The sequence below is a fragment of the Nicotiana sylvestris genome, chromosome 7 (assembly GCF_000393655.2).
Source record: "Nicotiana sylvestris chromosome 7, ASM39365v2, whole genome shotgun sequence".
NCBI classification, from domain to species: Eukaryota; Viridiplantae; Streptophyta; class Magnoliopsida; order Solanales; family Solanaceae; genus Nicotiana; species Nicotiana sylvestris.
Genome location: NC_091063.1, coordinates 171,428,116 through 171,454,936, shown reverse-complemented (window position 1 = coordinate 171,454,936; position 26,821 = coordinate 171,428,116). Strand labels below are relative to the sequence as shown.

At 39.2% G+C, this 26,821-nt stretch overlaps 1 protein-coding gene across 1 annotated transcript in view; it reads right to left on the bottom strand.

The window, feature by feature from the left end:
• LOC104249147 (uncharacterized) overlaps positions 1 to 26,187 on the bottom strand; it is a 97,962-nt gene extending 71,775 nt beyond the window's left edge. The window contains exons 1-9 of the mRNA XM_070152647.1: positions 25,938 to 26,187; positions 20,711 to 20,792; positions 20,190 to 20,293; positions 17,449 to 17,544; positions 17,264 to 17,311; positions 15,293 to 15,343; positions 3,197 to 3,300; positions 2,904 to 3,021; positions 2,750 to 2,816 (exon numbers count right to left, since the gene is read on the bottom strand). Of these exons, the coding sequence (XP_070008748.1) occupies positions 2,750 to 2,816; positions 2,904 to 3,021; positions 3,197 to 3,300; positions 15,293 to 15,343; positions 17,264 to 17,311; positions 17,449 to 17,544; positions 20,190 to 20,293; positions 20,711 to 20,792; positions 25,938 to 25,952 (685 nt within the window). The 5' untranslated portion in view covers positions 25,953 to 26,187. The remainder of the gene's footprint in view (positions 1 to 2,749; positions 2,817 to 2,903; positions 3,022 to 3,196; positions 3,301 to 15,292; positions 15,344 to 17,263; positions 17,312 to 17,448; positions 17,545 to 20,189; positions 20,294 to 20,710; positions 20,793 to 25,937) is intronic.
• Positions 26,188 to 26,821: the final 634 nt, after the last annotated feature.

Below are 26,821 nucleotides of genomic sequence, written 5' to 3'. Positions count from 1 at the left end.
GCAACTTTGGACTTAGATTTATTTAGGCAGCTTTCAACGTAGTAAGTAGATACTGATTTTAGGCAACGGAAAATTGAATGAAGGGACAGAAAATTAAAGTGAACAAAAGGCACAATATACAGGAAACTCTTTCCCAACTTTGTATTTAACTCGAGAATACAAAGAAAACTCAAACTCCGTAGTACATCCGTGTACAAAATGAAGATCACTCTTGACCCTCACAAGACTACTCTTAGCCTTAGGTTGTTTTCACTCTTGAAAACAGGTTTAGGACTCCTTCCTAACTCAATTGTGTGCTCTCACACGTTTTTCTCTCTCTCTTCAAAAAGGGAAGGGTGCTGTCCATTTATAACATATGAACCAGCCCCATTTACACAATAGTTGCCTATATTTAGGCTTAGGCACTTGCTTAGTCAGCCCACTACTTTAGCTTAGTGTAGTTGACACCCCCAACTACTAGGATCATGTAAATCATGCTAAAGATAATGAGATCATGGCCCTCAAAAACGTGCTAACTCCTGCCAGCTTTTTGGACAATGCTCAACTGCTGCCCATGTGCACAGCATGTGCCGATAACCGCCTTTGACTTTGTCAATCCAAGACTTGCTGCCCAATTTCGTGCCATGGCCTGGACCAGGCGCCAATGCCATTGTATCCAGCTGCATTGTGCCGCAATTAGCCTTGCCATCCGCCCACGAACTTGGCCCGTTTGCCGCAACTCAATGGCATGACAAGTCTGCCCGCGCACTGCCTTTCCGTTGCACATTTGCTTGCCTTTGCCCATCCGTTTTTGCCTTGTCTTGGCATCACTGCCTCATGCCTTGATGCCTTTGCCATGATTAAGTGCCATCCTTAGCCCGCAACTCATTGTCAAGCCCTTGCCAAGCTGCCTCGCCTCCGTCAAAGCCTTGGCCATCACTTGCCCGTTTCCCATTTTTGACATTGGTGCTGCTCATGCACCAAGCTTTGCAACACTCTTGCTGCCTCATGACAACACTCTTGTTGTCCGGTCGAGCTCAATTGTTGGAGGTCTAACACTCAACCACCACCACCAACACTCCCACCACCACCATGCCACTATCATCCTCACTCATAACCGCCACCATTATCGACCATCACCACCCACTATCTCCACCACTCTGACCACCATCATTCTCACCCACAATCAATAGTCATCCACCTCAACTGCCACAACTGACCACCCATCACCATCAACAACCACAGCCGGCACTGCTCATCATTATAACCTACTACCACTCACCCACCACCTTTCTTAGTCACAACTACTACCACCACCCACCATTATTAACTATCACCACCACCATCCTCAATCATAATCGCCACCACTACCAATCACTACTAGCTACTAGCACGAACCTCCACCATCAACCAAAACTACCACCAACCACCGCCTCTAGTCGGCATTCACCTGTTACCCATCACAACCAACAACTATCATATTTAAAAAACTATATATTTTATTGATAGAATATTAGATTAGTTAGTATTTCATTTGAATTTTATGTTTATTAATTTTCAAATAAAGATAAATTTTATATATTCAGACGTTAAAAATCAAACAGTCTTAATTATTTAGTATTCAGATCTTAATACACATCTTAATATATTCAGATGTGTATTCACATTCAGACGTCTTAATCTTAAAAAAAACAAATGAGGCCTAAGTAGGGAATTTTAATGTCTGTTTTACCAATTACAAGGAACAGTACTATGTTCTCAAATAATAGAACACAAAACAAGACAAATTTGGTGTAAGAAAATATAAATTTTTATCTTGAATATATTCTAAAATTACTTTTCCAGTATATTTATATTTATTTATCTTTATCTTTTTCCCTATTTGTAAGTGAAATTGAAGCTTCAGTGAATAAGCAAAAAAACAAGTCAACCACACTGGAAAAAACCAAATTTGTGAGACAGGACTTCACAATCTCACTCAAGATCAATCAATAGAATATCACGGAAGGGACTCACAGCCTCAAACACCCGCAACTCAGAAACACTATAACCAGATCGCAAAGTTTACCCGGAATACAGCTTCGGAAAACATGCTATACAAGACCAATTAAGCATGCTATCGAACACCAGAAACAAATTAAGAGGATGTTAATCAGCCAGAAGAACATTATGGACTCATTAACCAAGGAAAGAAAGGTGTGCCAGTTCAAATAGAAGAAAGAAAAACCTACCTTTACTTTGACCAATTAAATAAATTTAGCAATACACAGAAAGCTGGGGTTAGATATACAGAATCGGTGGAATACAAGTATTTATCATTATCTTTTTCCTTATCAAAAAAAAAAAACAAGTATTTAAGTATCCCAGAAATCACCAAAATTCGACACCTTAGTTTCGTATGTCACTCTTCATGAGTTTGCAGCTCACTTCCCAATTGTATCAACAGGTCCAATTATCGAATCAACCCACTAGATAAGTCTCAAAATATCCATTCTTAGATCCACGTCATTCCTAGGCAAACTCAAAAATCTTCATCTCCTACTAACTGATTCCGATTGACGGCAATATTGTCATTTCTCTGAAAGATCTCTTAGTCTTCTTCACTTTGCCAAATGTCGGGCTTACATGCAAAGATAATTGAACTAACTCTAATCTTGTATTTGAATAAGTAATTGCGGGCAATCTATGAAAAAACTCTAGCTACTCTCTTAATGGCATTATGTAATCTACCTCACTGTAAAGCGAGAAAAGGAATAACAATATCCCAAACCAGACACAACATTAGAATGCTCATGCACAACAACGCCAATTATGGCATACAAGTACTTTGTTTCACTCTGACCTTGAAGACAGATTATCCCAATTTGGGACCAGAAAGTCAATTTTCTTGAACAATCTTTCGCATGAAAAAGAGAACAACTTACCTTACGCAATTTATCCAAAGCGCCACTTGTATCGAATGTTTCATTCCCTTGTTCATCCATCGTAACTGCTGCAAGCTTTGCAAGAGTAACCCCACAAGAAAATGGATGCCCAGGATTGCTAAATTTGTGGCCGCCCATTATATACAAAAGAAAGAAAAACAAAGCAACCTAAGTGAGAAGCCATAAATCAAAGATCACAGTTAAAAAACTAAATAATGGAGATATAATACAATGAACGAAATGGGGAAACTCAGCTCAGGTTAGAAAGACATCAACAACTGACACGGACATACCTGACAGAATCCTCATATCTGACATGGACATTGCTAATTGAAATCTTGAGATTTCCAATTATAGTAGCAATTAATGATCCAAGCCAAGAATTTCCAGCAGGTGGCTGTAAATGAAAAGGGTGACATTAATTTTCCAGGCAACTCAAGACTGCAAGCAGGGAATAACAAACAAAGGTAAAGAGCTTGCCAATGTAAGTAAATATTACAAAGCAATTGATCAGATGCTGCAGTTGGATACAAATTCAAATAATTAGTCCGAAAGTGAGGACAGAAATGCTATTTTTAGTGTAGATGTTCTTTATGTCTACAACATTGATTTAAAGATGCTAACTATCATACTAGAGAAGCAACCAAGGTGGTGCTCAAAGAATCACTATGACACATAAACAAGAAAAAGGTCAAAACCCTTTGATTTCCTTTGCTGCGGCTCCCACTCTTGAATCTTTCAACATAACTGCTTGAGGAAATCATGATTTGCTAATCTCTCCTTCATTTCAGTTTCCAGCACCACAAAAGCTGTTTGATGATGAGGGCATTAAGCAGGAAATACCAAACATACTGAGCATTTAGATTCCAGAGAATATTCAGAATTTTGCCAGGCATAATCAGATAATTTGCATCCACCAGCACAGGCAACGGATAACTCTATCTACCAAGATTTAAGCAGATGAGAGAACACCTAAAACTTTTTTTTGCCTCTATTGAGATTTGAACCTAGGTCTCCCGTAGTCCATTCCAACTGCATTGACTGTTAGGCCACCAACTTGAGTGTTTGAATACTTAAGACTCCACTTTTAATGATACAGCGTGACATGCACCACAAAGTAGCAAATGCTCTCATGCTCCATAGTCCCTCCAAAGTATCAACAAGCGCCAAGGAAGCTACTTTATACGCTCTACATCTCCTTTTGTTTCCCTCTGAAGGACAAGCTATACATCACATCCTTCATTGTATCCAGTGTTGTCTGTTGTATTCCAAACACGGTTAGTACAATACTATTCACCACAACTGGCTTGCAATCTGACAACGGACTGGTAAATGGTTTACATCATCTCCGGACCATTTGCACATAAAGCACCAGTTGAATGCTGACATATGCTTTAGTCATACTCCACAAATTTTCAGAAGTTAGGATTGCCCCTTAACAGTTATTCATGTTAACAGCAGAACAAACATACCTTTCTCGGCATTTATAAATCCAAACTGAAAGATAGGGAAAGCTTGGGCCCTCTTGTTTACCTCCTAATACAGGATTTTCCCTTTTTAGCAATGTTATAGAAAGAATGTAGACATACTTTTATGTAATATACATAGCCTATAGAGAATCACACCAGATTTATAGGATTTCCTTTTTTTTAATTCTTTCTATAGTTAGGGTTCTATATACTTGTATATATACTTGTTACTTTTTAGAATAATAGACAAGGAGATTGCTCCAATTTCTCTATATTTTACATGGTATCAGAGCAGAGACATTTGATTCGTCGGCGTTGGTTCAGAAAGTTCGCCGGAAGTCATAGACCAGGTCTGGTACGAGGGAGGTTCGAGGGAATCAGTTCGGGGTTTCATTTCTGACATAGGCTCGATATTTCCGGTCAAATTTTTGTGGTTTCTTGCTAATCAGACGTCGGTTGGGTAGATTTCAAAGCATTGCTTTTGTCAATTTGGTTTTCTTTGGTCAAAATCATTTTTTTTTACTTTCCGTTTGCTGATTTGGTGTCTGAATATTATCTATTATCTAAGGACTCCATATTCTTGGTAAAATTCTCCTCTGTGAATGTTTGGCTTGTTGAGCTTTATTCAAGTGAAGATCATTTTGGCGATTGGGTTAGACGAGAGACTCTGTTACTTGATCTTTTAGCGAGTTGTTGGGATATCTTTTTAGTGGAATTTTACTAGTTCCTTTTTCATTATTTTGATACTTTGAGTGTTCTAATTGAGCAAATTCTTGGTGAAACTTTTCGATTATATCAGTTGGAACTCTATTCTGTTTGATTCTCACTTGTTCTCTAATTCATTGGGTAAACTTCTGATTCTGTAATTCGTGGGGTAACTTTATTTGTGTAAAGTTCTGGTTGTGGTCAATTTGTTGAAGTTCCCTTTTGTTTATTTTATGGACTTATGGCTACGTCTCCTAGTCCAACAATCTTGATTTCGGATGAGTTCCTAAAATTCCCTTCTTCGGTTACTGATTTTGCTGGGTAAGATAAAACATGTCTTATCACATTTTCAACTAAATTGGTGATTGATTTAAGTGTCACAAATCACATGACATGTAATCCAAATATTTTTTCTAGTTTTTGGTCACACAAAGCAACTTCTCCAGTTATTGTAGTTGATGGATCAACTTGTAGCAGTGTTGGTTTTGGGACGGTAAACTAATTTCCTCTATTACCCTGTCATCTGTATTAAGTCTATCAAACAACAACAACAACAACAAACCTAGTGCAATTGTTGGGTCTGGAGAGGGTAATGTGTATGCAGACCTTACCCCTACCATGAAGGAAGAGAGGCAGTTAAGTCTACTAAACTTGGCCTTTAATCTGATTTCTGTTAGCAAAATCACAGGAGACCTTCACTGTTATGTCGCTTTTTTTCCCGACCATTGTTGGTTTTTAGATCTTACAACGAAGCAGGTTATTGGTAAAGGATATTTATCCGGTGATCTTTACATCCTTCATGAACGAGAGTCACAGTCTGTTGCATGCTCCAGTGTTGCGTCTCCTTTTAAAGCACATTATTGATTGGGACATCCCTGTCTACCTATGTTGAAGAAGCTCTGCCTCAGTTTCAGAATATTTCTTCATTGGATTGTGAGTTATGTCGATTTGCAAAACACCATTGCATCTCATTAGGTCCAAGGGTTAATAAGCGAGTTTAGTTAGCTTTTGAGTTAGATCATTCTGATGTTTGCGACCATGTCCTGCTGTTTCCAAAACCGGGCATAGGTATTTTATCACTTTTGTAGATGATTTTTCTCGATGACTTGGATTTTATTTTATGAAAAGCCGCTCTGAAGTGTTTACTCACTTTTCTGCCTTCTATGTTGAAGTCAAAACTCAATTCACTACTTTGGTGCGTATTTTAAGGAGTGATAACACTAAAGAATACATGTCAGAATTATTTCGTTTCTACATGAGACAACATAGTATACTATATCAGTCATCATGTGTTGACACACCCTCTCAAAATGGAGTTGCTGAGAGGAAGAATAGGCATCTACTTGTGACAGCTCGGACACTTTTGTTCCAAATGAAGTTCCTAAACAGCTCTAGGCTAATGCGGTCTCTACAACTTGTTTTATGATTAATCGCACGTCATCTATTATGCTTGGTGGTAATGTACCTTATAGTGTTCTTTTCCCAAACAAGTTATTATCTCCGATGGAACCTAAGGTGTTTGGAATTTGGATGCACATGTTATGTTCGAGATGTTCGATCATCTGTTACCAAGTTGGATCCCAAGGCATTGAAGTGTATTTGGGCTATTCTCGCGTTCAGAAGGGGTTTCAATGTTATTCTACTGAACTTGGCAAATATTTAGTGTCAGTTGATGTGATATTTTCAGAGACTACACTATTCTTCTATGCACCTCCTATTTCGACAATCCGGGAGGAAGTGAGTGGCTAGTATATCAGGTTACCCGTGCTTTGACAGAACCAAATGTTCCTCCATCTCCTAGTTCTTTTATTGAGCACCAAATCAACTATTAAGCCTTCAGCACCTGCTCCAATTGTGTTAGCAAGACTGTCAATTGTTCAAGTTTACTAATGGAGGCAAGAGACAAATGATACATGTCCTGCAACAGTTCCTTCGTCATCAGATCCTCCTCCGCCTAATCCACTAGAAAACCTTGACCTTCCTATTGCTCTTTGCAAAGGTACACGTACTTGCAAATCCACATATCCCATTGCTAATTTTGTTTCCTATGACCGCTTATCCTCTACATCTAGAACTATAATTATTTCTCTAGACTCCATCTCGGTACCTAAAACATTGAAGGAAGCTTTGAATCATCCAGGATGATCTGATGCAATGCTTGAGGAAATACATGCCTTAGAGGATAACCACACGTAGGATTTGGTGAGTTTACCCAAGAGAAAGAAGCCAGTGGGATGTAAGTGGGTCTTTACCGTTAAAGTTAATCCAGATGGTTTGGCAAGACTTAAAGCCAGACTTGTGGCTAAAAGGTATGCTCAAACTTATGCGGTGGATTTTTTCGACACTTTCTCCCCAGTTGCTAAACTCACTTATGTCTGCCTATTTATTTCTCTAGTTGCTTCTGAGAATTGGCTTTTACATCAATTGGATATCAAGAATGCGTTCCTTCATTGTGATCTTAAGGAGGAAGTGTATATGGAGCAACCACCCGATTTTGTTGCTTAGGAGGTATGGGAAAGTCTGTCATTTGAAGAAGTCTTTGTATGGCTTGAAGCAAAGTCCTCGAGCTTGGTTTCGCAAGTTTAGTGAGGTAGTTCAGGAGTTTGGGCTGAAAATGAGCAAGTGTGATTATTCAGTTTTCTATCAGCAATCAGCAACGGGAACTACTCTTCTTGTAGTATATGTTGATGGCATTCTTATCACAGAAAGTGACTGTGCGGGGATTTCTTCCTCAAGTCTTTCCTGCACACTAGGTTTCATACAAAGGACTTGCGCATGTTGAAATACTTTTTGGGAGCAGAAGTAAATAGAAGCCAGAAGGGAATTCTTTTATCTCAGAGAAAGTATACTCTTGACTTGCTTGCAGCTAAACCCTGCAGTACTCCAATGGTTCCTGATGTGCATCTTATGAAAGATGATGAGGATCCTTTTAATGATCCGGAGAGATACAGGAGGTTAGTTGGAAAATTAAACTACATCACTGTGACTCGTCAAGATATTGCTTTTGCAGTAAGTGTTGTTAGTCAGTTCATGTCCGCACCAATTGTCAAACATTGGTCAACTTTGGAACAGATTTTATGTTACTTGAAAGGAGCTCCTGAACTTGGCATATTATATAGTAATAACGGCCATACTCGTATTGAGTGTTTTGCAGATGCTGCATGGGCTGGAACCAAAACTGATAAAAGATCTACTACAGGCTATCGTGTCTTTGTTAAAGGGAACCTGGTATCATAGAGAAGTAAGAAGCATAGTGTTATATCTCAATCCAGTGCAAAATCCGAGTACAGAGCTATGTCACAGTCTATGTGTGAGATTATGTGGATACATCATCTTTTGACCGAAACTTGTTAGAGCATCCAATACCAGCAAGACTCTGGTGTGACAATCAAGATGCCTTCCATATTGCGTCAAATCCGGTGTATCATGAAAGAACTAAGTATACTGAGGTTGATTGCAATTTTATTCGTGAGAAGATTCAGGAGAACTTGATATCCACCGGCTACGTGAAGACAGGAGAGCAACCAGATGATTTATTCACAAAGCGCTGAATGGAATTCGAATTGATTACCTTCGTAACAAGCTGGGCATGATCAATATCTATGCTCCAGCTTGAGAGGGAGTGTTATAAAATGAATGTAGAAAAATAAATGTAAACATACTTTATGTAATGTACATAGCTAGCAGAATTATAATGATTCACAACAGATTTATAGGATCTTTTTTTTTAGGTATTTGTATATATACTTATTACTTCTTGGGTGATTGCTCCAATTTCTCTATCTTTTACAAGCAATAACAGATTACTTTTTGAAATCAATAGTATATTACTTTATTCAAGGAGGAAACGAACTCCAAAAGAGGCCAAATATTGCATCCCGAGATACTAATAAAAAGTATTAAGAAACATCACATGACGCATTACTAGCACAAACATATGATGATCAAGTGACATCCATTTATGAAAAGGAGATATGCCTAGACACAATTAGCGTCGAACAGATTTTATTTAGACAGATATTATTGCATTGTCTTTGATTTTTTTTTTGATAAGGTAAATTGTATTAATCAAAAGGGAGAGAACTCCCGTATACAATAAATATACCAAAAAGTAGAGAATTTACATCAGAACATAATTCTCTATAAAAGACGCCCAATCTTATGGGGGCTATATGAGTGACCAAAAAGCGATCAAAGATAAAAGACTATTCTTAAGATGTGAAAAAGGAGACTCAATCCCCTCAAAAGCTTTCCTACTTCTCTCCCCCCAAACTATCCACATGAGAGCTAACGGGGCAAACTTCCACGCCTTTTGCTTTCTCCTTCTACGGAAACCGGCCCAGCTATATAGCATTTCCTTTACAGTGCTTAGCATCACCCATTGAACACCAAAAAGGTTCAGGAGCAATGCAACAAAAGATGATTAACTTCTTTCCCTGAGCTTTTACACATATAGCACCAACTAACAAGTGTAATTCCCCTCATTCGCAGATTCTCAGCAATCAAAATCACTCCCCTCGCCGCTAGCCATGCAAAAAAGCACACCTTCGTGGGCGCCTTAGGAATCCAGATCGAGGAGTATGGAAAAGAGGCCTCCTCTCTCACCAACATACTCTGGTAAAAGGACTTTACGGTGAACAGATCATCGCCATGCAAACCCCATCTCCAAGAATCACAAGATGGCTGAGGCAAGTCTTGCCCATATAGCAGTGTTAATAAATCTTGGAGCTCAGCAATCTCTCAATCTTGCATGTTCCTTCTAAATAAGAGGTCCCATACTACCCCCTCCTGCATGTTCCTTACGAATTTGTTGGACCATCAATTCCTTTTGGTTTGAAACTCTGAAGACGTAGGGAAGGAGACCCTCAGAGTATCCTCTCCACACCACCTATGATTCCAAAAGCTAATTCTCCTTCCATCTCCCACCCTGTAAGAGATGTTGCCACTGAAGGATTCCCAATTCTTCATGATGCTCCTCCACATGCCACACCCGAAAGGTGTTGTGATTGCCTTGGTCCTCCAACCCCCTCCTATGGAATCGTACTTGTCTACTATGACCTTCCTCCATAGAGCATGCTCTTCTACCCCGAATCTCCATAGCCATTTCCCCAACAAAGCTCTGTTAAATACCCTAAGATCTTTTACTCCAAGTCAACCCCACTTCTTTGGGGAAGTGACTGTCTGTCAATTCACTAGATGATACTTTCTAGTTCCATCCGTTGCATCCCATAGAAAGTTCCTTTGAAGCCGCTCCAGTTTTTCTGTGATGCTCACAGGAGCTGGCAACAGGGACAAGTGATAGGTGGACATACTCGATAAAGTGCTTTTAATGAGCACTTCATTTCCGCCTTTTGACAAGTACCGTTTTTACCAGCTTGTTAATCTTTTTTCAACCCTTTCGATCACTGGATTCCAAACCGTACTATCCTTATGCGAAGCACCCAATGGGAGACCCAGGTAAGTAGTGGGAAGGGATCCCACCTTACATCTGAGAACATAAGACAAAGCATCAATGTTAGCAACCTCACCCACCAGGAAAATCTCACACATGCCGAGGTTGATTTTGAGACCTGATACTATCTGAAACCACTATAGGACCTGCTTCAGGTAGGTCAACTGATCCATATCGGCATCACAGAAAACCAGGGTGTCATCCGCAAAAAGCAAATGAGAGACTCTTCGGGCACAGGGCACCCCGATCGAAGCTGAGAATCCTCTCAAGAAACTTCCGCCCGTCGCGCGATCCATCATTTTACTCAAAGCATCCATCACTAGAATGAATAGCATGGGGATAGGGGGTCTACTTGCCTGAGACCCTTGGAGCTGCCAAAGAAACCACACGGACTACCATTAACCAGGACAGAGAATCTGACTGAGGAAATGCAGAACTTGATCCATCCCCTCCATCTTGCTCCAAATCTCATCCGCATCATAATGAAATCCAGGAACTCCCAATTGACATGGTCGAAAGCCTTCTCAAGGTCCAACTTGCATAGCAAGCCGGGATCTCTATTTTTCCTTCTGGAGTCTACAAGTTCATTTGCCACCAAAGCGGCATCCAGGATCTGCCTACCTTCCACAAACGCATTCTGGGAGGACGAAACAGACACGTCAAGAACCTGCTTGAGTCCATTGGAAAGCACTTTAGAAATGATCTTGTAAATGCTCCCTACGAGACTAATAGGCCTGTAGTCGCTGATACAAGATGCACCTTCTTTCTTAGGCACAATAGTAATAAAAGAAGCCTTGATACTTCTCTCGAAAACACCATTCACATGGAAGTATTCAATGGCTTCCATCAACTCCCCCTTAATGGTGTCCCAACAGAGCTGGAAGAAAGCCAAGGAGAAACCATCAGGGTCGGGGGCCTTATCACCAGCACAACTCGACACAGCCTCGTGCACCTCCTCCTCCTCGAAAGCCCTTTCTAGCCACTCACTGTCTCCCTCCCCTATGTGGTTGAACTCTATTCCCCCCAAAGTTGGCCTCCAACTAACTTCCTCTTTGTAGTTTGTATAAGTTCTCGTAAAACCTCACTATCGCCCCTTGTACCTCCTCCTCTCCCTCAATCCTCACCCCATCCACAACTAAGGAGTCTATGAAGTTTCTCCTTCGATTTGCAACTGCCACCCTGTGGAAAAATTAGGTATTCGAATCCCCTTCCTTTAACTATAGCGCCCTCGATTTTTGCCGCCAACTAGTCTCCTGAGCTATTGCTAACTCGATTATTTCCCTCTTAACCTCCCCCAATCTCTCTTTCTCAGATTCATCTAATTCCCTCGCACCTTCCCATCTCTCTAGATCCCCCAATTCATGCATAAGCTCCCTCATTTTAACCTCTACCCTCCCCCAAAACCTCATTATTCCACCTAATAATATCTTCCTTAAGCAATTTAAGTTTCTTCGAACGACGGAATGAAGGTGTCCCTGATACCCCGTAGCTTGTCCACCATTCTTTCACCTTGTCACCAAATCCTGGCACCTTCAACCACATGTTCTCGAATCGGAAGGGAGCACGCACCCCCTCCCTCTACATCCATCTAGCAAGATCGGCAAATGATCCGAAGTCAGCCTAGGTAAAGGAATTTGCAGCACATTCAGCACCAGCTCATCCGAGGAGGGCGATATCAAAAATCTATCAAGTCAAGACCTTGAGTTGAAATCCTCCGCCCTGGCCCAAGTAAACCTTTCCCCTGACAGAGGAAGATCAATGAGAAAGTGATCATTGATGAAGTCAGAAAACTCCTCCATGACCCTCAAAATCATACTACACCCTAATCTCTCCTCCGGGAATCTAATAGTGTTAAAGTGTCCCCCCAGAACCCATGGAATGTCTCATTCCCCCATCATATTGACCAGTTCCTCCCAGAAAAGTATTGTGGACCCTTCTCCTACCGGTCCGTACACTCCCCCAAATCCCCACTCCACCCCACTCACTCTATCTTTGACAAGAGCTGCTAAAGAAAAAACTCCCTTCTTAATCTGCTTTACCTCCAAGCTTCTATCATCCCACATTAGAAGAATGCCCCCGGCACTTCCCACTACTGGAAATCAGTCATATTTTACCCAAATACCTCCCCAGACACTCCTCACAATCAGATCCGACAAAACTTCCATTTTTGTCTCCTGAAAGCAAACTAGGTTAGCACCCCATTCTCTAACTCCCACTTTGATGATGGCCCTTTTGTTTGGGTCATTCATCCCCCTCACATTCCATGAAAGAATCTTAACTTCCATAAGAAACAATATCTCCCTTCTCCCCACCCCCTCTAACCGAGCTCTCTTCTTCCCTGTCACACACCCGGCCCCTTCTCTGGTACACCACTACATCCCCTAAATTATTTTGGTTAGCACCTTGACCCAACTCCCTCTCTGCACCATTATAACAAGATTGTTGCTCAATCTCCCTCAATAGTTCTAACACCCTATCTTCCTTCTCTTCAAAAGAAACACCTAGAAACTTCCCAAAGTTTAATAGTTTATCCTCCATCCAGAAAGACATATCCCCTCCTCCAATCCGTGACGAGATTGGACAGGCGTCTTCTAAATGTACCCTTTCCTTGCCCCTACCGGAGGAATACAAGACCATAGCATTGCTAGCAATAGGAACTTTAGGTGCCGAAAGGATCTCTCCATTTCCATGAGGGGTATCAATCTCTGAAATTAGCACCCCCGCTGCTACAAGAATGACCAGGAACACCAGTAGGGTAGCAGGAAGAAGGAGAGCATAGTGCCCTTGGCGGCACAGGTCCGACACTTACATCAGATGGGGCATGCTCTACGATCTTCCCAGAAGAAGAAGAAGCTTGAAGTGTAGCCTCAACACAACTAAGCCCAGGAGCAGATGAGGGGGCGATGGAGCTGGGTCCATCAGAGGTGGGAGACCGTGGAATAACAGCACCATCTATAGCCGGTGTCGCCCCTGAAGCAGCGGCCATCGAAGAAGGGCGAAGGTCACGAGAGCTCGGTGCAAAAATGCCACTGTGTGTAGCACCATTGGCAGAAAAAGTAAGAACGATTGTTCCCATATGCTTAGGAGCCTTAACAGACGCAGCTTGAAATAATTTGGGCCCCTTAGGATCAATTCTAATAGAATTGGTAAAAGTTGTTGGGCCCATGTGAGGAGGCCCAGGCCTATACTTGCTGAAAACTTGTCTGGCCCTAGGATAATTAGAAGATGACCGGCCCATTCTACCTTTCTAGCCCGCATCACTAACTCATTCACGCCTTTCCCTCCTGTTGAAATTTTGTCTTCTTCTCCCAAATTCAAACCTCCCGTCTCTTCTCGATCTAACATCTGATTCCGACTTAGACCACTGATCCGGTGAACCCTCACATCCCCTCAGAGACTGATTTCCCCTCCCCTCCCTTCTATTTGACCTTCCCTTTTCTTCCGCCACTATCACAGGCATAAAGATAGGGCGAAATTCAGGGCTCAGCCACACCCTATAACTCAAGTAGCCATCTTCCACCACAGTGGAGATAGGGATTCTGACCCCTTTCCTCACCACAATCCTCACTCGTGATAGATCATGTAGGTTGCAAGTGACATCAATAAAGCCCCCACAGATTTCCCCAATCTTCTTGAAAAGGTCAAGACACCAAAAATGCACCGGGAGACCCACCATGTTGACCACCAATGTTTCGCCGGTGAAACAATGGTCGAGACACCCATCGTGTTCCACCCATCTGTCTAGATGTTAAAAGTTCTCATCAAACCATTTGTTTCCTCTAACAAGAATTTCTGAAGCTTGAGACTCATCGAGAAATCGAAAGAGATATTGCGTATCCCCCAGTTGTGTTATTTTCAGCCCGTCACTGACGTTCCATGCACCTACTGCCCAATTCCTAACAGCCTCCGGAGAACCAACCCATTTGGAGAAAGATCCAATCAGACAAGATTTCAAGAAACCCTTGCGCCTAAGAGTGTGCTCCTCAGACAGCGAGAAGTGCGGCTCCTGCCCTACGTCGAGCTTTCGATGACATCTTCCCTCAAGATCTAGGGTTGGCCAAGAGGCAGCTTTGATAAAAGACATTTTTTCCAGTTTTCTAGATTCTAGGGAGAAGTAGGAGCTTCTCTCTGTAGAATCCATCATATTCTAAAAGCGGTTGTCCCAAAACCCTCGCCTAGAGGCTGCTTGAAGAAGAAGAAAGTGATTTGGCCGGAAAAACCTCAAAAGAAAGTATATCAGTAATCACAGTGGGTGAAAACAGCATATAGGAAGGGAAGAAATATTTCCGGTGCTGAGCAAAGGAAAACAGTCGCCGGAATTTGGGGTATAATCGCCGGAAAATAGAAAAAGTCGTCGGAATTTGGTGAAACTAAGATGGGTAGACTCGGAAAAACATGTAGAGAAGGCTGTGTGAAGAAAAGATTTTGAAAAGATGCCAGAGTGAGCCACACGCGCCGGCGCGTGGCTGAATCTCGCCGGAAAAAGCAGGCTTGTTGGCCACGCGTGAGGGCGCATGGGGGCTTGGCTGCCGGAGAAACTACTGGGGTTTGGTTGCGGGAAGCTTGACTCTCGATGGGGGTGATGGAGTCCAAGCAAGAAGAAGAGAGTGAAGAACCTCGGGGAAAGTGCCTGGGAGCATTCTCATGACTCAAGGATTATGCAATAAGGGTGGCTGATTCTGAGAAATGGGGGGAGTGAAACATGAGCATCAACCAATCAAAAATTATTTCAATTTGTAAATAACAGGCAGTTTAGAACATACACTTCCTAACTTTGATCTCGATAATGCCTCAAGGGTGGCTGATTCTGCTTCCTGCACGGTACGCATTACAAGGGAAAAGAAATAAGCATCAATGTAAGAAGAAACTATTCAAGAATTAGTTTTTAGAAAGGTGCTATTCAGAAAGAAACTTAGAAACTTAAAGTAGAGCTTAACCACGCTGCAGACATTACAAAGCATCCTTTTTTATTTTGTTGAGAGGGGGAGGCGGGGTAGGTAAATAAAATTTCAAGGACAAAAAGTAGAACCTCTGACGAAAAACTATACCGGGAAAACACCATAAAAAATGTCCATCAAAAGTATCCATATCGCCAAGTATTCAGCATAAAACAAGAATATCAAAAGGAATTGCACTGAACCATTCTGATTCCTATCATATAACAGTCAAACATGGAAGGCAATTTCCTTTCCTATGTTCAATCATTTGTGCTTAATTACAAGAATGCTTAGTCACATAGTTCACCTTAAATCCGACTACTCAGTTCTCACTTATATATCGGTTTGTTCTAATCATAATAAATCTGTGAACTTGCACTAATTTGTATCGAAGAATTTCTCATCTGTTATTCTTCCATTCCCATGATATTCCTTAAAAGTCTCATAATTTTAGATATTTTTGGGCCCAATATACAATGTCAGTTTGCTTTCTAAGGATTTGAATATACAACTGCAAGTGATCCAATCAGCATCCAAATGAATACAGCAACAATTGATTCAATCAATGTTAGATTCGTCATTCCAGATAGTTCTTCAATCCTCGTTACATTACAATTCTATGCCCTTATCATCCTATAGTGCTCCACCCCCATCTTATCCAATCAGCAGAAAACGATCAAGCTACTTTACAAAACAACATTTGAAATCTGAAAGCTTTTGTACACATCCAACACGGCACAAGAGCTTGAAGTGTCAAAAATCGTTCACATTAAAATTTAAAGAAGCCATGGGGGCAAAGACAATCCATCACAATTTTCCTGCGATCACCCAAGCTAGTGGAATCTAAGTGAAGAGTAGCGATTGGTACAGTTAAAGAGACCTAGTGAGCATCACGTTGATGAGAGAATAACCTCTTTCACTTCAGCTATGGGCTTCTCTGTATTGAGGCTGCATCTCACCATGCCTCCTAGATAAATTGATTTGTTGGGTTTTTTTTTACTTCATCAAAAAAAAAAATCTTCAGAATTCCAAAAGATGCCACTTGGAAGGGTTTCCTTATCTCACTTGGGAGGCAACTATTCTCATGCAAGCTTGTCACTCTTTTTTTTCTTTTTTCTGCGGGAATAAATACAAACTTGCAATTCCACTTTAACTCTCCAGTCTCCACTTCATCTCTTACTCTAGTAAGACCCTAAGAAGGTAGCTGTAAGGTATGAAAAAAGAAGAGATGTTGAAAATGAATTGTTCAATTATTCCCTAGTATGTTGGGGTGTTTAAATTATAAGTAATCATAAAAAGGAAATGATAGTACTTCCTATACCTAATTACACAGCTATGAGGACTCTAAACATCTCCCATATTTACAAGGAATGGTCTCTCGCCATGTCAACAATTACCTAATTCTTAACAGTAGCAAATAAGACCAAACAGCTAATAAGAGATTTTCTTCAGAGGGATAGGGATGAAGTCAGGGATGGGAATTATTCCCACAGAAACACAGTTGTGCCTTCCTAAGGAGGAGGGTGAACATGCATTCAGAATTTTATGAACAACTGCATCCCATCACTACAACAGTAGTGACACCTAGCATAGCCACCATTCAAGTTAAACCATCCCATTGCTTCAGTAATCAAGAGAATGGTTTCTATTTGACCAGTATTATCAGAATGAAGAATAAACATGTAAGTAACAGGTCAAACAATATATATTTAAGAGAAGAAGTCCAACTTAATACGAGTCTTTGACAATAATCAAAAGCATATGACGAAGTAAATTTGGATAAAAAAGAGTGTTCACCTCTATTTGTTGAAGTTTTGCCTCGAAAAGTTTTTCTCGGTCTTCTTCCTAATGAGAACAAAAATGAAAACATAAATTGATTTTCTGCACTACTTAAATATGCTTTCTGAACATTAGAGATTTCAAATAATAAAGGTTGCAATATATCATTGCGATCGAATCAACAAATGTTGTGTACTTGCTACCTTAAGAGACCTTCCATCAACAACAGGATGAGCTAAAATGAAGACTCTATCAATAAGAACAATAACAGGCTCCTTGCCAAGACTTTTCCAAGGAACCTATATTCAAACAGAGAAGTGATATTAGAAAGCAAAAAAATGACATAGAACAGTCAAGGAAAAAGGGAGAGCTATACAAGCAAAAAATACGCGCACCTAATTTCTAAATGTTTTTTATACAATCTTGGTGTATATTACCGATACTAGATGAGGGATGGCCCGTGCCAACATGTTAATTACAAAAGAAAAAGGTTTGACAGTGTTTGATTTGGCCTTTTAAGAGCATCCATGTTTTATTTAATTAAAATAGTTTGTGATGGATTACAAGCAAGTTTTATGATTGCCCATGCGACGGAACTCAGTATTTTGTGGGCTTTAGTTACTTAGGTGACTTAAAAGAGCTTTATTACGCTGATCATCTACGGAAAAAGAAAGTTTGAAGATGATAACAGGATTGTGACAACTATATACCTTAGTTAATAATCTCACATGATTCAAAGAGTACCTTCCACTTTGTTCTGGGTGTGAGGCTAGTCTGATAGTGCCTTGTCTTAAACTACTAGTGGTTCATGGTGTGTTCATACTATTTTTCCTTTTTCATAGTACCTTGCCATTGTTACTGGTTATGATTATTGCTTTTTCCATCTATTTTCGGGTTCTTACGATGCTGGTATTACCTTTCTGGTCTCTGTTGTTGTTACTGATCTATTGTCTCTTTTCGTCTTCTTGAGTCGAGGATCTATCGGAAACAGCCCCTCTACCCTTGCGGGGTAGGGGTAAGGTCTGCGTACACACTACCCTCCCCAAACCCCACTTGTGAGATTTTACTGGATTGTTGTGTTGTTGTTGATTCAAAGAGTACCTTTACTCTGAATAGTTAAAGCTATTGCACTTCCCAATTAAGTATTTGAATTAGAAATTAAATTCTTGGAATAAAGAATAATTTACTTCAAATATATCAGTATATGAAGTACAAACAATGTGGAGGGAAAAACAAAGCCTAGAGAATAGAGTAAGGTAGTCTTATTACCAACCACGTTTTGTCTCTTTTATCTCAAATTTCAGAAAGATAGTATAATAGTTTATACAGAACAATTTTTGATGCAAAATTCATGCATCCATTTCCAAAGAGACCATTTCTCCACATGAATTCAAAAACTCATTTATACTTCTTTAAAGTGTGCACAAACTTTAATAAAGTAAGCACCTATTACTATTTTGGATACTAGCAATAACAGATTCGAGCAAATATAAATGATGGCTTGATTAGAGGATTATTTGAGGGCAAATATTGTAAAAACATATCAAAATAGGGAAAAAAGAAACTTTTGCAAAATTTACCCTGCACTACATGAAGCGTCAGACTCAAAGGTTGTTTTATTTTACTTGAAACCAAAGGATAAAGAAGGTAATAAAAGGGGAAAATATGGGCCAAAAGAGGCAAAGAATGTCCTTTGATAAAAAGATAAAGCGAAAGGAAGGAAACTCATTAGTAGGTAAAGAAGGTAGTAAAAGGGGAAAAACAGAGGCGGATCTAGGATTTAAGTTTTATGGGTTCAACCTTTAAGGTCTTTAGAATTGAACCTACTGTCTTTTTAAAGTTCTGGGTTCATGTTGCTATTTATTGCAATATTAGTGAATTTTTACACATAAATTTATGCTCCGCGTCAAAATTACTGCGTTCAGTTGAACCCGGCGCCGATACATTGCATCCGCCTCTTGGCCAAAAGAGACAAAAAATGTCCTTTGATAAAAAGATAAAGGGAAAGGAAGGAAACTCATTAGTAGGTAAATCTATTGAAGCTCAATGCACGGCGACGTTATGTGTAGGTGTTGGCAAGCTGCACAACCAAAAGGAGGCGCAGTTCCGCTTATATAGAATACTATTAACTTATCAGAAAGATAAAACAACAAAAAAAGCAAAAAGATATACCAACTTTTTACCTTATTTATCAATATATATATATACACACACGCGCGCGCACACACCAACTTTTTGATATATCGTGTTAAATGTTCCACATTGGTTTGGGAATGGGGTTATTATCCTCTTATGTGGTTTTGGGCATTCCTCACCACATAAGATAGCTTTTCAGGTTAAGTTAGGCTCAAGATCTAGTTTCTAAACATGGTATCAAAACCACACCCATTGGTTAGAGAATGTTCCATGTTATGTTATCCACGTTCTAACGACCATGTGTGAGCTTGCCGAGGCAGTGTTAAATGTCTCACATTGGTGGAAGGAATAGGTTGTTATTTTCCTTATATGATCTTGGGAAATCCTCACCCCATGAGCTAGAGGTTCATTTTTTTAACATATCAAAATGGTATAAAGTAATTCTTAGTTCTAATACCGCGACATATGCTAATATTTCCATGGAATTTTGTATTGACCAAAACAATTGGACACCGCTCAAAGCAGGAACAAAATAAGGACCTTAGTAAGCATAACATTACTGTGATGACAACGAATCAATATAATCACAATTAGAGTAAAATTGTGACAAGTTTATGCTTGAGTAGCTACACTATGTATAACAAGTAAAGCAACGTTGGATAGAACCTATAAGAAGCACTGCATGAGAACTATAAACCACGAAAATCATAAAGACATAAAGTAAATAATTTGTAAAAAAAAAAAAAGATGATTGACTTGCTAGAAAATGGTCAAAAGGTAACTGCAAACAAACCAAGAATCAGAATACCTTAAGAGTTATGGTTCCAACAAAACCAGCTTTGACAGTAACTGGTAATTTCAAGGAATTCAAAGCCTCTGCCTTCAGTTTCAAGTCCTTGAGAACCACATCACCTATAAAAGAATCGAAAGTTTGTAACAAGGGATAACAGCATAAATTTAGGACGCCAAACCTCTCTTTGTTTTTGACAAATGAAGGTGAAATTAGATTGTAACAGGGGATACCAGCACAACTTTAGGACGCCAACCTTTTTATGACATATGAAGGTGAATTTATTTTTTAAAAAAAGGAAGGAAACCATGCATTTCAATAGAGCGCAACAAGGATCCCAAAATTCGCAATATTATTGTAACATGGAAATTAGAAACACCTACCTTTTAGACTGAATTTTTCTCGTCAAATAAATACACTAATTACTCATCAGAGAAAAAAATCACCAGCCTTTCAGCTTGCAGCTAGTATAACGTGAATAAAGTAATTGAATCGGAGATTTAAAAACCAAATAGGAAATAGAAAAAATATGAATATACCTTTCCATACGCTGATCCTCAATGCCTCTGCCGACAATCCATGGACGTATTCACCAAGATATCTTCGAAGCAAATGCAGAACCTACACCATGTACATAATATTGCTCAACAAAGCTAATATAAAAATAAAAAAATAAAAAAATAAGAGGAAAAAGAAGTAACAGCAACGAAACATGACATGAATCAATTGTTTCTCGTACCTTTTCCTTAATTCTGTCAAATACGATTTACTAAAACGCATTATTATCATAAATTGTTTGGTGCTTATGGTTCTCAATGTTTAATTATCTATTGTTCTTTCAATAAATGAAGGTTCATTTCTCTCATGTTGTAGTCTCAAAGAAAAACACCACCCATTACTCAAATGTCTAGTAGCCATAAGAAACAACTACAACTATGTTTGCCATGTTAAGGTGATGTTATTATACTCACAAACCTAAGAACGTTGAAGAAGTGGAGTCACTTGAAAAGTTTCCACTTGTTATAATTAAGCGAAATACGATACATTTCTCTCTTGAAAATAAATGAAGGTTTATCACTCTCAAGATGTAGTCTCAAAGGAAAAACCAACCTTTTCTCAAACATCTAGTAGCCATAAACCAACTAAACAGTTTTCCCGTGGTAAGGTTCTTTTTCATTTTTTTTTTTGATAAAGTATACACAAAAAAAGAGAAAGAAATAAACACAAAAAAGAGAACCTCACAACAAAATATGGTTCTTTACAAAAGGCACCCTATCTTCTATGCTTAAAGGAGTCTCATGGGGTGCACCAAACACAAAAAGAGAAAAGAGGCTATTCCTCAAATGCACAAAACTCTCATCAACTCCATCAAAAGCCCTCCTATTTCTCTCACTCCAAATGACCCACATTAGTGCAAGTGGAGCGACAACCCAGGCTCTGCGTCTTCTTCTCCCCCCTCAAATTCCAACTAAACATTACTTCTTTAATCGTGCCTGGCATCACCCGTCGAACTCCAAACCAACCCAACACTTCACACCACAAACGAGATACAACCTGACAATATAAGAGCAGGTAATCAACATCTTCCCCCGAGCATTTACACATGAAACACCAGCTGACACATGTAAGTCTCTTCTTCCTCAGATTCTCAGTCGGTAGAATTACCCCCCCCCCTAGTTAACCATGCAAAGAAGCATACATTTCTTGGTAACCTAGGGATCTATGCCGAATGATAAGTTTGCTTCCTCTCCACCAACAAGTACACTATAGTGGGACTTCACCGAAAAAACACATTTATTCCTTTCTCCCATCTCCAACTGTCATGGCTATTTTGTAAAGTGATCGGCTTGTAGAGCAACTCCATCAATCCCTGAAATTTTACTAACTCCGAATCTCGCAAGTTCCTCCCAAACCTCAAATCCCAATGCATTTCTCTGCCTTGTATCCGTCGTGTGCTTTGAATTGACATCTTCTTTTGGCATGAAACCCTATACATGTTAAGAAAAGTGATTCTTAAAGTGTTGTCTCCGCATCATTTACGTCCCCAAAAACTTGCTCTACTACCATCACCCTCCCTAAAAGATACATTCTCAAAAATTCTTCCTACCCTTTTAGGATATTGGTAAAGTGCTAGTATTATATAGGTAAACCCAAAAACACCAAGAAATGAGGTCATTAGCAAGGATTTCATCTATTATCACTAAGACTCAAGGCATGGATGTAGTTTCACCAGCTCTTATCTGGATAATATGGAGAGAGAGGAACAAGATAGCTTTTGAAAGGTCAAGTATAATTTTATACATATAAGGAGTAGCTTCATGTCTCTGTTTCTTTTGGGTGCACCCATGAGGTTCTTGTTTTGTTTGTTGTTTTTTTTAAGTTAACAGTTGAAAGATACCCATGAGGTTCTTGTTTTGTATAGATGATCGGGTGACTTTCATAAGAACCATAACTTGATCTAGGTTTCTCTACATTTTTGTATACAATAGGAATTTTTCCAACATTAATATAATCATTTTCCTTCTTTCAAACTCACTAATTTCACGGAAAGCCGCATGGTCTCCATCAACTCTCCTATGATAATACTCCAACACTGCTGAAAGAAAGCTAAGATGAAATAGAGTATAAAATTTCAAGCTTTTTTGAACGCACCAACCAATGTCTCATGCGTGCTTGGGTATCCATCGAATCCATTATGCCTTTGATAAGATGAATGATGAGTTCACACGTGTGACCATTTCTAAAAGCTCGTGACCTTCCCCCTTCTGTAGTCACTAATGGCATAAGTGTTGTCCAATATTAGAACCAGTTGATGAGCCGCATAACTCTCTATCGCCTTTCGCATCTCCTCCTCTCCAGGGTCCTTCCTAACCACTCCCTCGTTGCCACTCCTATATGGTTAAACTCCAACAACAACAACAACAACGACCCAGTATAATCCCACAAGTGGGGTCTGGGGAGGGTAATATGTACGCAGACCTTACCCCTACCCCGAAGGGTAGACCTTACCCCTACTCCTATATGGTTAAACTCCATTCCCTATTTTATGTCTCTACTTAACTTTTTCTTTAAACAAAAGCTCGTAAAACCCCACAATTGCCCCTCTAACTTCCTCTTCCCCCTCGACACCACATCATTTCTTCTAAGGATTCAATGTAGTTCATCCTTCTATTCGCTACACCTATCCTGTGAAAAGAAACTTTGTATTAGCATCCCCTCCCTTAACCACAACCCCCTCAATTTTTGCCTTCAACTAGTCTCTTGTGCAACCACCAACGAGAACAAGGCTAAAACTCTCTTCACGTCCTCTTTCCCAGCGCTCTCTCTTCTATCACTCTCATCTCTTCCGCTTGCTCGACCTCCCCAACTCATTCATTAGTATTTTTGCCACCTTAGTATTTTTGCCTCCTGCTTTTCTGCTTTTTGAAAATAATATTGGTCATAGATAGATTTTGGTGCTTATGGACAGAAAGGAATCAAAGATGCTTTGATGGCATCTCAACTACTAAATACCTACTCAAGGCTAGATGTTTGGTCACTCTTTTGAGTTGGGTTAAACTCTCCCCTATGTATAACTCTGATCAATTTATGGAATTTATCAGCTCTCTACTCTTATGATAGATTTGTTGTTGCTCTCTTCTTAGGAGCTGATATCTTCTTTTATTTTGTAATACGTGCATCCACTGGATGCTTTTGTCAATAATACACCACTTACTTCATCAAAAAAAATATTGGTCGTAAATATTATTGATCATAGATAAATGGCCAAATACATAAGCAGCCACTTAAAATTTGGCACCATTTTTTTCAATTAGACACCTCAAGTTTCATAATGATCAATCGAACACCTCTACTTAACAGAAGGGTGTCTCGTGCACAATTGTGTTCGTACTCCGTAAGACCTTGTGCATGAAAGACACTTGTTGCTGACAAACAAATCAACTAATGACACGTGTATTTTTTAAGAAAAAAAGGCACTTGCCATTATATTTTTAAAAATTACAATAAGAAAGAAAATGATTTACCTTATTCCCCTTTCTTCTACTCCACCCTCCCCCTCCCCCCCCCCCCTTCCTTCCTGTTCTTTTGCTCCCCTACCCGAGTTATGCTTTCCCCTCTTCCTCCGGAGAAGAATCGGGAACTTTGACTGCAAAGTAAGGCTTATTAGATGAGAGGGATTTAAATAGGGTACTGATATCATTTGTGATGAGATCATTGAAGAAAACTTGGAATTCCAACTTTTGGAATTGGGAAGTACTGGTAATGGTACTCCATTACGGCTGTTTGATGCAGATGCAATGCGTTTGACATCAAGCTTTTGAACAAATGACTCTTTGACCATTTGCTTTAGAGTATATAAGGATTATTTGAACTGAGAAAATATAAAATCGAAACTGAAAATAATGCAGAAATATGAGTTTAGTGGGTAGAAAATCTGTAATACGAGTCCAACATAGAAAATTTATAAAGAGATATCATGTAGAAATTTTCATCACCATTTTGGTGATAGCTTTGAATAAGAAAGAAATGGTAGTTCGGGGTCCACATAAAAATTCAATTTGATTCTGAAAAAATAAAAAAAAACATGAGTAACTAGCTCAAATTTAAGTGAAACACTCATAATTTGCCATGTCAATGTGACGTGTCCAAAAGACACAATATTTTCAAGTAAAGTGGTTTATCTGGTCACTAGCTAAGTTGGAGTTCCTAACTAATAAATCGTGCCACATTTGAGGAGCTATCTAAGAAATTGGCCTAGATAAATACTAAATGCCCTACAAACATATGACTTTTTTCCTTGAATAGTATTTCAACTCCTTTTTTAAAAGTAAAATAGTACCCTGATACTTTTCAGGGTTGACTTTAATGTCATCCTTAAAAATAATATGAAGCAAGCAGTATATTGAATTACATTTCGGTTTAAATAGATATTTATATATCAACATTGTGATGTATGCTTAATCTTAAATTCTTACTAATTTTGGTATTAATACCCATTGAAATAGCTTCTCTCTTTATATAAATTACTACCATAGTAACAATTTGTGTGACATACTAAGATTATCCCACCTAATTTCGGAGTTTATTCCTTTCCTACTTTTGCAAAACTTTTGACATGAGTTTGCCATCTTTTTGGTTTTTTATCTCCTTTACGGCTCTTGTTTTTTGGTAACGGCTCTTTCATGTCTATTTTAATTGATTGCGCTCCTCTTTAGTGTAACACCTATCAAAATATCACATTTACCCGTCAAAACAAAACCAAAAGAAGAAATGACCGTATCAGAAAATATTCATATCACTGCCACATCAACCGCATAAAAAATGCAGTAATGCGCTCATCATCAGCATAGTTTGCACAATGTGAAGTTCTCTTCTCTTTAAATAGGTCTTTCAACAATGCATCACGAAGTAAGACAAATCTATTGCCTTTGCATATTTTCAATCTCATTTACAGCATATATTTCCTTTTTCGATAATCCAAATAAGTGCTGTTACTTGACTTCTCAAAGTAGTTAAGCATAAAACACAACAGCTATAAGGAAATAGTAGTCCAGTAACTGGCATTAAGAAAAAATCCACTACTTCGAATACACTACTTAGAAAATAGGTCGAATCTAATTCACCACGAGTTTCAAATTTTAATTAAGCCTATTAACTCGATAAAACAATTCAATTACCGAACAATAAATACAGTACAAACATTGAACAGTTTATAACACACAAAAAATAGAAAAGGAAAATAAAGTGAGAATGAGAGTTATTTACATGAGCTTCGAACATGATGATGAATCAACGGCGATCTTTCACGGCGGCAGGAACCGAACGCCGATATAATTAGCGGCGATCACCGTTCAAATGCAAGCTGTTCATTTACAAAGATGTGATGAAACCCTAGCACCTTCTCGAAGATCGACACGTAGCTTTGGAAGTTTTTGGAGGGGAAAAATGGCGAAAGGAAGGGGGTTGATGAAAGTATATACATAAAAACGCATAAGCGGTCATTTCCAAATACTGTGCATTGCAGGCCGTCCGGTTTTTTTGTAAACTGGGTCGGGTTCAGTCGGGTTAAGAGGTTGGGTAACGAACACGCATTTAATGTTCGAATTGGTTTGGGGTAATTCTATAATTACTATAACTTGAAGGTTATCTTTGTAACAATTGAAAATATCGAGGATTTGACCTTTTCTTGTGTTTAACATTACAACTAAGACCGCGTTTTTTGAGAAATTCCATATGCTCGCTGGTACAAGTATACTATTAGAAAACGATTGCAACTTAATTTGGATGGAGCCCTATGGTATAATATGTTAACAAATTTGATTCTAAAGCCTTGCTTTTCCCTATAAGCAAACTAATTTTTTATTTTAAATTTTAGTTAATATTGTTAGCAACCTGTGTTCGTAAATAATTTCTGCAAAAAATAAAACAAACAAAAACAGAAACGGATTATAAACAGAATAAATAAAGTTCCGCGCCCAACATAAAACTGTGTTTTCTTAAGGAATTTAATCCCTTCACTGTTGCCTAAGGTCGTTGGATTAATTTCTCCAAGTATAGAACGGAACAACTATTCAGTAATACCGACAATGGAAATTACAGAACTTCGTCGAACTCAACAAACGGCAGTAAACCACAGTGATGCTTACGTT